This window comes from Ovis canadensis, chromosome 4, assembly GCF_042477335.2.
Source record: "Ovis canadensis isolate MfBH-ARS-UI-01 breed Bighorn chromosome 4, ARS-UI_OviCan_v2, whole genome shotgun sequence".
Taxonomy (NCBI): Eukaryota; Metazoa; Chordata; class Mammalia; order Artiodactyla; family Bovidae; genus Ovis; species Ovis canadensis.
This window is the reverse complement of record NC_091248.1, coordinates 75899732-75914811: the sequence shown is the minus strand read 5'-3', so window position 1 is coordinate 75914811 and position 15080 is coordinate 75899732. Positions and strand designations below refer to the sequence as shown.

Here is a 15080-nt window from a genome sequence, read left to right as displayed (position 1 = left end):
AACCAGTCCATCTAAAGGAAATCAGTCCTTAATATTCATTGGAAGGACTGATGCTGAAGCTGAAACTCCGATACTTTGAGCATCTGATGCAAAGAACTGACTCATTTGAAAAGACCCTGATGCAGGAAATTATTGAAGGTTGGAGAAGGGGATGACAGAGGATGAGATGGTTGGATGGCATCACTGACTCGATGGACATGAGTTTGAGTAAGCTCCAGGAGTTGGTGATGGACAGAGGCCTGGTGTGCTGCAGTCCATGGGGTTGCAAAGAGTTGGACACAACTGAGCAACTGAACTGATATTTATTTATTATAATAATAATTATATGCACTTAATATGGTGATGAATTCTTGGCTTACCTTCTTCGCCTGAGGCAAATTGTGCTGGGGACCTACCATCCTACCCCTTCTACCTGGAATTTAATCTCACTGTTTCCTCTTCTTTACCTCCCATCCATCCATTCCTCACCCTGTGAAACCTGGTGTCTCTACCACTTCCTGAAAGTTCTCTGTTCCAGAACACCAGCCCCAGCTTCCCTGGCTTCCTCAGAATCAGAGCCAGCACCACCACGCCCCCCCCAACCCCACAACTTTGTGTGTCGTGCTCTCCCCTTGGCTCTTGGGCCTCGTGCTCTGGGTTTTCCTTCACCTTCCTGGAAGTTCCTTCTCTGTTCCCCCAACAGGCCCTGCTCCTCTGCCTGCCTCTTATGTGGTGATGGTCCTCGGGCTCTGTCCCTCTGCACAGCCCCCTGGGTGACCTGCCTCTTCAGTCACCGTCCTCGTGTGCCTGGTGTCCACTGCAGAGCCTGGAACTCGCGGAGGGACAGTCGGCTGCTGTTTATACCCCACTGAGAGTTCCCACAGGCCCCAGCGTCAGTGTGTCCAGGACCTGACTCACTGTCTTCAGGCCACATAGCTGGTCCTTCCAGCCCCCACTTTCACAGGCTGGGAGCCGAGGGGATGTTTCTCTCCCACACCCCCGACAGCTGCTTCTTCATCAGGTCCTGCCAGCTGCTGATCAGTTTGGAAATAGCCCAGTGCCTTTTCCCCACACCAGCCTCCGTCATCTCTTCCTAGGACCTATCTCAGGTTTCCCTGCCTCCAGTCTTGTCCTCCATCCCACTCCACCCCCATGGGTTCTCCACATCAGAGCCATTTTATACATTTATCGGGCATCTTATGTGTCCTGGGTCCTCTGCCACACCACAGCTCTAAATAATCTGGCCGCTCCTTGTCCCACAAGTACAGGCCAACTCCTTAATGTGGCTTAACAAGCCCTCTCAGAGGCCTGGCCCTGCCTGTTTCTGCAGAAGACTCTTTCAGCACTTGTGCCACACCCCAGACACCCCATGTTCCCTGGTCATTCTGCAGTCCCTGTGGGGGCTGTGCCTGACCTCCCACCTTGTGCTGCTCCTAGCAACCCACCCCTCTGCCTTGCAAGCCCGCAAGTGTCAGCCTAGGAGTCACTTCCCAGGAAGCCTCCCAGCTGTGTGTTACTAAGTCCTTCAAAGAGCTTCACAGCAGCCGAGTTTGCCTCTAGAGAGCGCTCTTCACCTGGCTGATGCACTTACCTTGTTCTTCCGTTAAGCTTAGAAGTTTGAAGGCAAAGGCTACGTTGTATCATTGTACATCATTGTTTCCTCCGCATACATCATTGTTTCCTCTGCATCCAGCAGTGCCTGGTACATAATACTTACCCCTTAAATACTTTATCTGGGTAGTGAATGCTGGCTCCATTGTATTACACCCTTTCTGCGTTTATTGAAACCTGCTATATCTCATGCACTAAGCTATGGCACTTAATAAATGCAATGGAAACTCAAAGTGTCAGAATCCTCAGAGAAAGCAGGCTAGAGTGAATTCTTGACTCTGGTGCCATGTGGGTCATAATCTGTTCTGGAAGCGAGAGTTTCTGTATAGTTGGGAGTTTATTCTCTTAAGTGCCTTTGTGCAACCACATAGTTACCTTTTATCTGCCTTTAAGGGGTCATTGAGGTTCATTCAGCCTGCCACCCTAAGCAACAGGGTGCCCTCCATCTTCTCTTTAATTTTGCCGCTTCTTTTCCTTGCTGTCAGTGTCTACCTGACTCGTTCCCCTTCACCACTTCAAATTCCATTACAGACCTCACTGTGCCAGCCACTAATGAGCTCTATAAGATATCTGCCCTCAAGTGCTTCATTTCCTTGCCGCTTACTTAGCAAACATTAATTTCATGCATTCTAGGTCCTTCTAAGTGTTGCCCATCTTGACTTCAGAACTTGGCCTTAAAATGGCCATTTTTCAAATAAATTATGGCTGTCAGCTGCTTTTGTGTGACTTGCCTCTCTTCTCAAAGTCAAGTGTGGAAAAGAAATAGAAACTTCCATCTGATGGGAGCTCTGCTGTTTTCAGAGGATGCTGACCCAGCACCAGGTCACCCCACAGACATGCCCTGTTTAGTCCGGCTCTGCTGGTCCATGTTGGAACCTGGAGAGCCTCAGAGAGACATGCCTCCCATAGCTTGTGCCCCAGCAGCATCCTAGCCCCTTTGAGGTCAGAAACAATAGTGCATTCATCTTTGTTTTCCTGGTGCCAGTGTATGTTTGTGGAATTAGCAAAAGAATGGAAAAAGGGAAGGAAAGAGCGAGACATGGTGAAAGGGAGGGAGAGAAGAGGGGCAAAACTGAAATTGAGAGATGAGATTCCTTCCAAGGTAAGGAGTTAGAGGTGTCAGATGGAGGATTTGGTAAACGAGTTCATTGCTTCTTCGTGTGTGTGAAATTTCCTCCCAGGGAGTATCTGATGTGCTGGAAGAATCTGATACCATAAACACTGAAACAAATACTCCGAACCTGGAGAGTTTCCAATAAGGTAAGAACTAACAGTAGGACAGTTATGTAATGGGAAAAATCTTGAAACTCCTGAAGATTTCAACTCTAAGGAGGAAGAAACCCGAGCTTTCTGAAGAAATCCACTGTTATGAGGAGCTGGAGCAGTAACTTCTGAGTAACATGTATTGTTTCCATTATGAACCTCAAACCATCTAGATTTGAGTGTCTTGTTATCTTTTCTCCATCTGCCCTTAAAGCAAGCTCATCTGTCTTGCTGGGTTTTAGTAGTGTGAAAAGGTCTTAATTTTTTTCTGCTCCCATTCAATACACAAAACCTATTTGGTATTGATTTTAGAGCAGAAGTTAAATTGGTTTCATCTCACATGCCAACTTCACTGGATTGGCTGTGGCTTACTGGAGTGTTCAGAAGGATTCTGAAGCTGTATATAAGCTAATGGGGGGAAGTTCCATGCAAAGAGGTGAAGAGGGTTGGAGAGTGTGCATGCCAAGTATTTTCTATCCCTGTTCAAGAGGAAAGTAACCTGGTGAAAGCAGGGAATAGCATCCTTCAGATTTTGACTCTGAAAAGAGTCAACAGATATTGTTTTAATTTCATCTTCATTCAAAGCCTGAGACTGTTGGTTTTCAGATCATGTTCTACAGTGGTTTGAATATAGTATCTCTGTGAATAGAGAGAAAAAGAGAGTTGAGTTTATTAACAGTGTTTAAATCTCTTTCTCTAACCTGTTATCTGATCCTAAATCGGACTTCATGACTATAGAAAAGGGCAGGAACAAGAGACTGTTTTGGAAGTCCCTCCAATATAAGTATTTTCCAGTGGTTATTTCAGAAGCAGTTTAAGCTTCTGAAACTTGAGTTACAGCTGGACCCTCCTTAGCCTGTAACTTGCTGTCCATGTTGATAACCTGGAATCTAGAGGTGTGCATTGGGAATTAGGGTGTGCCGAGGAGTGGCTGGTAGCTTTGACCTACCACCAGACAGAGCAGGCATTTCTACAAATGTGTGTAGCACTGTCCACCGTGAGGAAGACATGAAACACACAGAGTCATCTCATTGGAGGGCTTCCTTTTCAGACAGAGAAACTGAAGCTTGACCAGGGATTTTAGCTATCCATACCAGTAGCAATTTGGTCTGCAAGCCCCTGGGCCCTCATGGGTGGCCAGTAAATAAATATCCCTGGGTGTCCTTCATGTCAGTTATAGACACCGCAGATGTAGTGAGAAGACCCCTGGGCCCCCGGCCTCAAAGAGGTTCCCTGCTAGTGAGAGGAAACAGACAAAAGCAACCTGACAAATAAATGCTTTAGGCTTCCCAGATGGCTCAGTGGTAAAAACCCACTTGCCAATGCAGGAGACTCGGGTTGGATCGCTGAGTCGGGAAGATCCCCTTGAGGAGGAAGTGGCAACCTGCTCCAGTATTCTTGCCTGGGAAATCCCTTGTACAGAGGAACCTGGTGGGCTACAACCCATGGGGTTGCAAAAGGGTCAGACACGACTTAGTGACTAAACAACAACAACCAGTAAGCTCACATTAAAAAAAAAAAAAAAAATCCAAGGTGACCAGGAATGCTGCTTGGAGAAGTTAACATTTGAACTTAGCCTAGGATGATGTAATTAGATGTAATTGGTGTTGTCAAGGTCTTGGGGAAGACTTTTTCATGCCAGAGAAACAGCAAAAGCAAACATGTCCAAGAGATGAAGAAAACTCAGTGACTGGAGCAGAGCGAATGCACAGGGTCTTGTCCATTAGCCCTGATGTCTGCTGAACTGTTGTTGGTGGTGGTTTCTTGTAGGCCTTTAACACTTTTATTGCATTTGCTGGATTTGCTTTTAAGTAAACCTTTGCATTTGGTTGGGCAGTGCCTGCCTGTCTGTATAGGAAGATTATTAAGAATTCCGTAGGTTGAGGTGAAACTTGCTACGGGCATAACTTCCTTTGAGGGAGGTGTGTGGTACAGGTGGGGCCCATTTCTGCTCCGGAGAGCTGGTGCAGGTTGGTAGGGGTGCAATGACCAGTGGCCACAAGCAGATTAGCTGGGTGGGGAGGGAGCAGAACGACACCATGGAGAGCTGACCTGCCCCCTAAACAATCTCACCAAGCTCTCACTGCCTCCTGTGTGCTGGGCAGTATTGCCCTGGCTGCCTGCTCATTGTGTCCCCAGACACTTCAAAAGCAGCTTGTCACAGAAGGGACCTGCTCCCACGCATCTGAACTCCCTCCTCTCAGCTGCTGGCTGAAGTCTGGGCTCTGGCCCCTAAGTTGGAAACTGGCGAGTTGTATACACTCTAAGCCCTTTCTCTCCTCCACGGTGCCTCTGTCCCTGGTTGCCTTTCTCCCCAGTCCCCTCCCTTGGCAAGGCTAACCTGGTCCCTCCTAGAGGAAGCCGCCTCTGCCCTTGGCCAGGCTGGGCTCCTCTCGGCTCCCCAGCCAGTCCACTTGGCACCCTACTGGTCCTTTCCCTCAGCGTGGCCTCCGGGCGGCTGCGAACTCCTTGTGGGCAGGGAGCAGGTCAAAGTCATCAGGTGCTCTTGGCTCCCTGCACCCAGTAGGGCTCCATCCATATGCAGGAACAAATGAGCGGGTGAGCAGGCCATCTTCATAAGGTGTGATTTTAGCTATTTGTTCTCACCAAAGGGACATCAAGGGAAGATTAGTGCTGAACAAGGGTAACTGTTTTCTTCTTTATATTCCTCTGAATGTATTGAAGTTGCTCACATAAGCAACTATCAATTGCTTTTAGAAATTTTTGTGGGGAAATGTATGCAACATAAAATTTACTATTTCAGCCATTAATAAGTGTACATTTCACTGACATTAAGCACATTCATTTTGTGTGCAACCATCGCCAGCAACTCCAGAACATTTTCCCAAACAGAAGCTCCATACCCAATAAGTAAGAACTCCCCATTCCTCACCCCGCAGCCCCTGGCAACCAGCACTCTACTTCCAGTCTCTCTGGGTTTGACAAGTCTAGGGACTTGGTGTAAGAAGAATCATACAGTATTTGTCCTTTTGCGTCTGGCTTATTTCACTGAGCATGATGTCTTCACGTTTCCTCTGTGTTGTAGCAAGTGCCAGAATTTCCTTCTCTTAAGGCTGAATAATATTTTATCATATGTGTGTCCTGTATTTTGTTTATCCACTTATCCACTGAGGCACATTGAAGTTGTTCTCACCTTTTGGCTGCTGTGAATCATGCTACTGTGAACGTGGGTGTGCAAATATCTGAGTCCTTGTTTTCAACTCTTGTGGGTATATGCCAAGAAGTGGAATTGCTGGATTATATGGTAAAATCATTTTTACAATTCAGAAACATTTTAGATAGTTCTGAAATGGTCATTTCAGCTCAAATCAAAGGTCACCTTCAGACTGGGGGTGGTGTAGAAATGCAGGCTGAAGTTTCAGACCTTTGTTTTCATGATTTGTCTCATGCTTGGCGACATGAAATGTTTTGTTTTCAAGTGTGATTTTAATTTTTTTCTTACAGCATCAAGCTGCTAGCTGTGCAAGAACTACTTGACAGAGAGGCCCTGGAAAAGGTAAATATTTTATTCTCCCTACCCTAGATTCATAAACTTAGAGAAGAGTGCCACACACAGGAAAAACTCCATTCTCTATTGCCAGAGACAGCACTTGCAACAAAGTTGGTCTGTTATTTTGTATTCATAACAGTCAGTGAACCCTGCAGATTTTCAGTCAGAATGCCCCCATATTGCTCATAGGCCATTCACGCTTGCAAACTCTTCCTTGCTTGGCTTTTTCAGAGTTGAGCGAAAGCAGAGGCTCGTCTTGCTGTGGGCCAGGCTCTGGAGCAGGCTTTCTGTGCCCGGAAACACCACACACCCGATGCTGCCAGCGTGCCAGATTCTGTACATCCCTCCATCTCTGCTCGTGTGTGTTCTTGTCCGAGCTTGTGGATGCTAAAGTTGAGGCAGCGAGGTTAGGGAACTTGCTCTAATTAGGAAAATTAGCTAAGTGGCAGAGTAAGGATTTGAGCCCCATGGTTTCATTTCTAAAACCAGTGTTTTTTCTGTTGAATAGTCAAGCTCATGAGTTTGAACTCCTTTGGGAGCTACTTCTGTGGTTTGGGAAACTCTGTCCCACATGTGCCCTGGAAGGAGCTAGTCAGTGTGTCTTAGTTCTCCATGTTCAAGTCAAGCACTCAGCTGGGGACCTTTTGCCAGTTGTGGGTTCAGTCTGAGTGCTAGGTGGCCCAGGTGCCACCCTGTGGGCCTCCCAAGCAGTTCCCCTGGGTGGCTCAGGACTCTTGCTGAGTATGTGGCCATGGTTATTAGACTCTCTAAGGGTAATGTAAAAGAAATTGGTTAGCGAGATAAGCACCCAAGTGATATTATTCATATAATTTAAAATATTTTGATTAGTAGTCAGTCTGCTGGTTGTCACTAAAGCAAATAAAGTCTTTAAGCACCAGGCAGTGATGTGTGGGGAGGGAGGTATCTATCTGAACTCTGGCTCCGAATTTCACGTCCCTCCAGCCTTATTTGTATCACAGTTGGAACAAGGGTGGTGCTGCCCGCCTGACCTCAGAGAGATGACATGAGAACCAAATGAGTTAGTGCGGCGGAAGGGCTTCCTAAGTGCCAAAGGTCTCGACTCATTAATTGTTAACTACTCCTATCAATTCTTAATCCAGCTATTAAAACATACTAGGTGTACATGAAGATTCTTTGTATGTTCTTGAAACTTTTATAAAGTTACCCCTCCAGAAACAATTTTCTTCTCAGTATTCACTACAGGTATTTGTTTACTCTTCAATTAAAAAAAAAAATTAGACAAAACTGGTAAACATATGGCGACCATGTGCTAAGGTGCATCAGCACAACAGAAACACAGGCACCAAAAATATCTATAGCTCTTTAGAGTTGTGTTAATACCCTTTGTGGAGAGGCCACACAGCCAAGCCAGTGTGGGGTACTAACAGCTTGTGGAGTCCAACAGAAAGCGAGCTTATAGTGTGGGGTTTGCACAGCTGGGCCCAGAGCCACCTCGTCCTTCTTAAGCGGGTTATCTTGAGTTATCAGCCTTCTCTGTGGTTTACTTTGCCAGTCTGTAAAGTGGGACTCTTTATAACCCAAAATTCACAGAAGATTTGAGAAGATCAAGTAGACAGCTTATGTGAAGGACTTAACTCCATACCTGGCGCTCAGTGCTCCCGCAGAGTCAGCTACAGCCCATGGTGTTTCCCCTTCCTCTTCCTCCTCCCTCTTTCTCACCACGTTTGATGATGGTTTTGTACTGTTCCCCTATCTCCATAAATGACCAGTAGAAAGGCCGATAAGATAGTTTAAATGTGCACAGGGGCCAGCTAGGAGCCAAGGTGACTCAGTTTCCTTCTTCCCTCTTTCATTTGTGTGTTCATTCATTCACACTACAGGCTTTTGTTGAGCTTTCAATATGCAGGCAAGTAGCAAGCATTTCTAGAAAAGTCCAGAAGCGATCAGTAGACTTGAGCTTGGCAGTCAGTTGTATTTTGAGTGACACATGGCTTATACCTGTCCTAGTGCTACTTTTTGCAATAAGGTTGGTTCAGTTCATGTTAGAATAAGATACATTCCCTAAAGAGCCTTATGAATTATAGCTTCTCACCTACCCAGACAAATTAAAGAATCACCAAGGAAAGTTTTCAGTAAGCTATAGCAATAGCTTTGCTACTCAGAGTGTGGTCTGCAGACCGACAGTATTATAAGCGTGTTAGAAATGCAGAATCTCAGACCCCATTGCCTGATTCAGTTTGCATTCTGACAAGACCCCAGGTGGTTCTTGTGTACCAAAGTCCAAGAAGTTCTCCTGAGGAGTATCAGTTACTATCATGATCACTGCTGTTGACTAGGCCAGTTTCATAGAGAACCTCTGAGGTGTCAGCTTTCTGCCTTAGTGGGCAATCAGGCTTGCTTTCTTGTGTCAAGAGAAGTAAAACACCAGAAGTCTATTTGTAAACAGTTTTTATCTGGTTTGCCTGCTTTTTCCTTTCATTGAAAAAATAGGCTTAGTTAATTTAATACATGGAGCCAGCAAGAATGACCTCAGACACAGATCCTACAAACCTTGCACCTCTTTAACTGTCTTTACAGTTGGGCTTCATGTGGCAACCTGCTTTAGGGTTTTGCAATTACTGAACTCCTTAGATCCCACCACAATGGGGCTAGTCCCTTCCAGACAGTCCCAACAGTGGGGACTTACACATGCCTTTCACTTATAAGATGGAGGCTTTTCTGAAGGAGTCATTTCCCTCATAGGTATTTGCAGGTTAAATTTCACCAGCAAAATATTTAAATTATATAAAACATAAAAGGCTACAAACCAGCAGCAGCAGTGTTTTGGAGTCTTCTCCAAAACAGAGTAAGACTTTTAGTGCTTTTTCTTGCTAATGTTAGACAGTGCTGTGATCTTAGCATTTTAGTTCAAAACTAGCAGCCATTTGTCTGACTTGTACTTTCTCTGGCTTTAGGTGGAGAGCTTGTTAATTTTAGGAAGTGCCAAGGCTTTGTGGGTTTCTACAGAGCACAGAGGAGCTGTGGGGAGACTGCTGTAGGAGAGCGGGGGTCCCCTCCCAGCCCTGGCTCAGTTTAGCCATTAGACCTGGCAGGCTGCCTTCCTCAGAGGCCCTGGCCTCTTTCCTTATCCACGTAACAGCTTTCTGTTCCTTTTGCGGACCTTTCCTCTAAAAGTCATTAAAAGTCTTGGGTTTCACAGATGATCCTTGATCACATTGTGAAGAGAGGAAAATTCTCCTTTTCATGCTCTGTTAATTCTTTCTCTGCTCCTTGATCCAGTGATTCTTACTGGTTTTAGGGGCGTCCATGTTTCATCTGAATGGAGAGGAGGGTGGTGAACACCTGCCCAGTGACTGCCGTATGTAGATCAGCAGGTTCCCAGTTTTTAACCTCTTCAAACACTTTGTCTTAATTCAGGTGTCATCGTTTAGGATGGAGACTGGGAACATCTGAGGGGTCAAATCTCTGAATTTCTCTTCTCCATCAACATTACACAAAGGCATTTCCCAGACAAGTGACAGTTATTTGTCATTTTATTTAAAAAATAAGTTATAGACCATACAATTAATAATTGCTTCTTGTTCCAAAAATCTATTAGAACTTTGGGAAGTGTTAGTTGCTCAGCTGTGTCTTACTCTTTGCAACCCCATGGACTGCAGCATGCCAAGCTCCTCTGTCTGTGGGACTTCCCAGGCAAGAATATTGGAGTGGGTTGCCATTTCTTTCTCCAGGGGATCTTTCTGACCCAGGGATCAAACTCGTGCCTCCTATGTTGGCAGGCAGATTCTTTATCATTTGAGCGTAAGTGTCAGGATATGTGACCTTTCTTTGAAAAAGTGTTTTTGTTTTTTTTTTCCAAATATCCATTAGGTGCCAAGAGCAAGGACTTGCTCTGAGACAGATGTAGGTCTTCCCACCTTCTCTGTTTTCTGTGCTTTAAGAGCAGGATGCTTTTGTTTTTCTGAGTCACACAGACTTGTTTCCTAGGCTTTATAGACAGGCCCCATCTAACGCCTTTAAACGTGGCATTGCATGAAAGGAAACAAAAATATTGGTACAGCTTGATTTAGGAAGATCACTTTTCAATGACCCTTTCAAACAGTTTCCTGCAAAGCTGCAAACAATACTTTGGCCGTTCCCTCCAGCTGGAGGTCACCCTCTCCCTGGAGGGGTGAGAGGGCAGGGCACCAACTGACCCTAACCGAGAACCAAGTCTGCCTGAAGAGCTGTCTGTGAGAGCTAGGTCTCCTGGGGGTTCAGGATGCCCAACTCATAGTCATCGCCTGTCCTACCCCACCTCGGCCCCCACCCCGTTTGCGAAATTGTCTAGGACAAAATGCCTGCCAGTCTCCATGCTGCTGCTGCAGCTAGACATCTTTCCTAGAATTTCCATTGTGAAGTCTCGCTCTTAGTCCAGTTTTCCTGCAGGTAGAGCAGGTGATCTCTGTGGCCTCTTGTGCTTTCCATGTGAGAGGAAGCACATGCATTTCACCAACAAGCCTCAGAACAGAAAAATTGAACTTGGTGTTTGCACATGGTGGCGAAGCAGGGACTTTTCCAACTGAACCCTAGCAGTCAGTAATGTTGGAATTAGAAGTTAGTAGCTTCCTGCATGGAATGCTGCTCAATGTTATGTGGCAGCCTGAGTGGGAGGGGATTTGGGGGGAGAATGTATACATGTATATATATGGCTAAGTCCCCTTCACTGTTCACCTGAAACTATCACAACATTGTTAATTGGCTATACCCCAAATCAAAATTAAAAAAAAATTTTTTTTAAGTAGTTAGTAGCTTCCTGGAGATTTTCAGAAGGAAATAAGAGGTAAATGATTATCACATAGATTTGTGTGAATAAACTAAGGATGCCAAGTGCTTCTACCTCTAATTGATGGTGGTATGTTATAAACATACACACATGGAAACACATGTGTGCTTAGTAGCTCAGTCATGTCCAACTCTTTCTGACTACATGGACTATAGCCTGCCAGGCTCCTCTATCCATGGCGATTCTCCAGGCAAGAATACTGGAGTGTGTTTCCATGCCCTTCTCCAGGGAATCTTTCCAACCCGGGGATCAAACCCAGGTCTCCCACGCTGCAGGCACATGTATGAGCTCTAACTCTGTTATTATGCTCTTTTGGAGTGTTTTTCTCTGTGATTTAGACTTCCTGTTAATTTAGTTTGTGTAGCAGCTGAGTGCTTATGCTGTGCCTAAATCGCACTACATGCCAAGGGAAATAAAATTATAAAAATACACTTGAATGGCATACATGGAACCCCAGAATGTCAGAGCTGAGGGAGACTGTTTCACCCAGAGTCCAGCCCTGTCATCCGTCACTTTGCAGACAGGACACAGAGGTGCTGAAGTGTCCTTCTTGCCTGGGCCCATAGCAGTTGCGTTGGTAGAATCAGGACCTGCCCCGGCGGACTCAGTTCTCGTCCAGTGCTCTCTTCAGTGTGAGCACCGCCTGGGCTCTCTGGTCTCATTTATCTTCATCTTCAGCTTCAGTGGACTTTATGGGGGCTTCTGTCTCTGCATATTCCAGGCCTGGGAGCAGATCCAGACAGTTGGTCCCTGGTCCAGGTGATGAAGAATTTAAACCGAGGTCTTCTCATCCTTGTAGCAAAACAGACATGGATTTGTGCTGTTTGTCTCCATGCGTGCCCCTTGGTCCAACAGGAAAGACAGAGAACATGGGCTGGAAGTCGGAGGTTCAGGGTTCAGGGTGCAGACGCTCTCGGGGGAGCATCTGAGAACAGGGGAACTCTCAGTGGTGTGAGGGCTGCAGAGAGTGGGGGCCACTGCAGAGGAAGGCCATGAGGAGCATGGACGAGGACAGAGAATGTGCTGCAAACACACCCTCCGTAGGGTCAGCGTCACAATGAATTGCTTCAAGAATCTTAACATAAAATGTGCCGTTTACAAAATAGTACCCTGTGTGGATTTAAAAATATCAGAGTAAGATTCTTCAGCAACGTGGACTTGTTTTTCTCCCATGCCTAGTCCTTCACATTGCTGTTGTTTAGTCACTAAGTCATCTCCAACTCTTTGGCCACCCCGTGGACTGTAGCCTGCCAGGATCCTCTGTCCATGTGATTTCCCAGACAAGAATACTGGAGTGGGTTGCCATTTCCTTCTCCAGGGGATCGTCCCGACCCAGGATCAAATCTCCTGTACTGCAAGAGGATTCTTTATGGCTAAACCATCAAGGAAGCCCATGCATGTGTGCATATTCGGTCGCTTCAGTTGTGTCTGACTCTTTGCAACCCCAGGGACTGTAGTTTACCAGGATACTTTGACCATGGGATTTTTCAGGCAAGAATACTGGTGGGTTACCATGCCTGCTAGGGGATCTTCCCAACCCAGGGACTGAACCTCTGTCTCTTGCATTGCAGGTGGATTCTTTATCACTGAGCCACCAGGGAAGCCTAGAGAAGCCCATAGTCAGAGCTTAGTTTGAATGCCATCTTGAATAATCAGTATTCATGTATTTGTTAGATTTTTTAAGTGAGTTGAGCCAATCAGTGCCTAATTATGGTTAAACTCTTTGTACTCATGTTCCTGGCTAAATCCCTTCCAGCAGACAGCTTGCTACTTCCTTGAAGGGCTAATGAGCAGCAATGAGGGCCCCTGTGGAGCTCAGCCTCCCCCTGTTCACTGCTTGGAGTTTAGCTCAGGCCCGCAGGGGCCACCGCAGCCAGCTGCTCACCAGCTCCACTTTGCAGACTGCACACTTGGGTCCTGACCCCATTCGGGAAAGGGCTCTTGGCTGGAATCCCCTGCAGGCCCCTCAGCTGCCAGAAAATGGAGCATCTTGGTGAATTACGGGCCAGGCTTCACAGTTCAATGAACTTATTTTCTTTATTCTTATTCTTTTAAATTTTCTCCTATTCTTTCAAAACCATCACAATATACCATGTATATTTAGGGGCTCCCACTACCTTTCTCATTTATTTGAAGTGAGCAAAAAGTAAAGTTCACAAATAGGACTTTTAAATTGCTTTTAGCTTTATTAGCTTTCAAAGATAATTAAAGTAAACAATGAGGGATCATTTTAACTGTACTATTACATTGGTAAAGGTTTTTAAACAATAATACGTAATACTGAAGTTGTGATAGCACCAGCCTCCCCATTCATTGAGGAGGGTGGTGATAAGGCATTGTCCTTTTGTAAGCTCTGGGGCAGTGTATTTCATTGCCTTTGAGATATCCCTACGCTATGACCAAGGTAGATTCCTAGGAGTGTATCTAGAGGAAATGATCTGTAAAAATGTGGAAAAGCATTTGACCACATGCATTATAATTATGAATCATTGCAGGCAGCTCACTGCTCAGTGGGAAGGATAAGTTTAAACAGTCTATGGTAGGTCTGCCCATGGACTGGTGTGTGGTGGCTATTAAAACTGATAATCATTAAGCTTTGTATAAATTTGATATAATGTTTACAAAAAGGATAAGCAGTTGTGCCTGCTCTAATTACAACTATGTGAAAGTACATGTATGCGTTCTTTCCACCAATTTTTATTAAGTACTTGTGTCAGGCTTTGTGCCGAGCTAGGCTAAGAGTCGGACATGACTGAGTGACTTCACTTTCACTTTTCACTTTCATGCACTGGAGAAAGAAATGGCAACCCACTCCAGTGTTCTTGCCTGGAGAGTCCCAGGGACAGGGGTGCATGATGGGCTGCCGTCTATGGGGTCGCATAGAGTCGGACACGACTGAAGCGACTTAGCAGCAGCAGCAGGAGACCCATACAGCTGCTACCAAGACTATTATCTTTCCTATCTACCTGTGGCTCATGTCAGTGTTGAGGAAAACAGTAGCAGTTACACTCATTTCTCTACCTCAGAAATGCTGAAATATCTTCTCTCATTGCGAAATGGTAGCCTAGTGAGGAAATGTGTCTCGGAGTGGATGGCTCACCCTTCCCAGGAAGGCATAGTGTTCAAGGTCTGCAGGGAGGGTCCTTCACGTGGTAAGAGGCCAGTCAGATGTTAGATGAGACTGCATCCCATTGGCACAGAAACAGCATCCCTTGGGTTATCTTTCTGTGATTTATGGCTTGATCCCATATTGGTTATTCTAAGGAGATTATCTGGTTCATAGAATACCCGTGACCCCATTCTTCACTCCTTTCTTTCTAGCATCTTTTTCTTCCCTGGTAATGCGAGACATCTTTAGGTCTCCTGAAATCTGAAATGTGTTGCTACTTGTCCTACTTTTCTCTTTGCTACTGTCCTATTTCTCTTCTTTTATGTACTCATAGTTATCTTTGTGTGTGTGTGTGTGGTTTTGTTTTGTTTTTCCTGCACCCTGCAGAATGTGGGATCTTAATTCCATGACCGGGGATTGAACCTATGCTCCTTGCATTGGAAGTGCAGAGTCTTAACCACTGGGCCTCCAGGGAAGTTCCGTACTCATAGTTATCCTGAATGTAAATTCCCACCGTACACAACCAGCCTCTATCCGCTTTGAGCTGTCCTTAACCCTTAAGAGCCTAGCCCCTATCCCAGTTAATCTAATAAATCATGGTTTACTCTTACCAACTTCTAACCCAAAGTATTTTTACTAAAAATGTTTTTGCTTTCTATTAAAAATTATTGTGAGATAATTTTATATTTACTTAAAAATTATATATGCAATTATCCATTTTTTGGCATATGTACCTATTTAGGTTTCTATCAGTTCAATTGCTCAGTTGTGTCCGACTCTTTGTGACCCCATGGATTGCA

The 15080-nt window shown here is 45.4% G+C and overlaps 1 protein-coding gene across 2 annotated transcripts in view; it reads left to right on the top strand.

Annotated features, from left to right (window-relative positions):
- The window catches only part of EEPD1 (endonuclease/exonuclease/phosphatase family domain containing 1), a 123856-nt gene that overhangs the window by 75666 nt on the left and 33110 nt on the right, over nt 1-15080 (top strand). For both annotated transcript variants that reach the window (XM_069588049.1, XM_069588050.1), the window contains exon 3: nt 6319-6370. In XM_069588049.1, coding sequence (XP_069444150.1) covers nt 6319-6370 — 52 coding nt within the window. The remainder of the gene's footprint in view (nt 1-6318; nt 6371-15080) is intronic.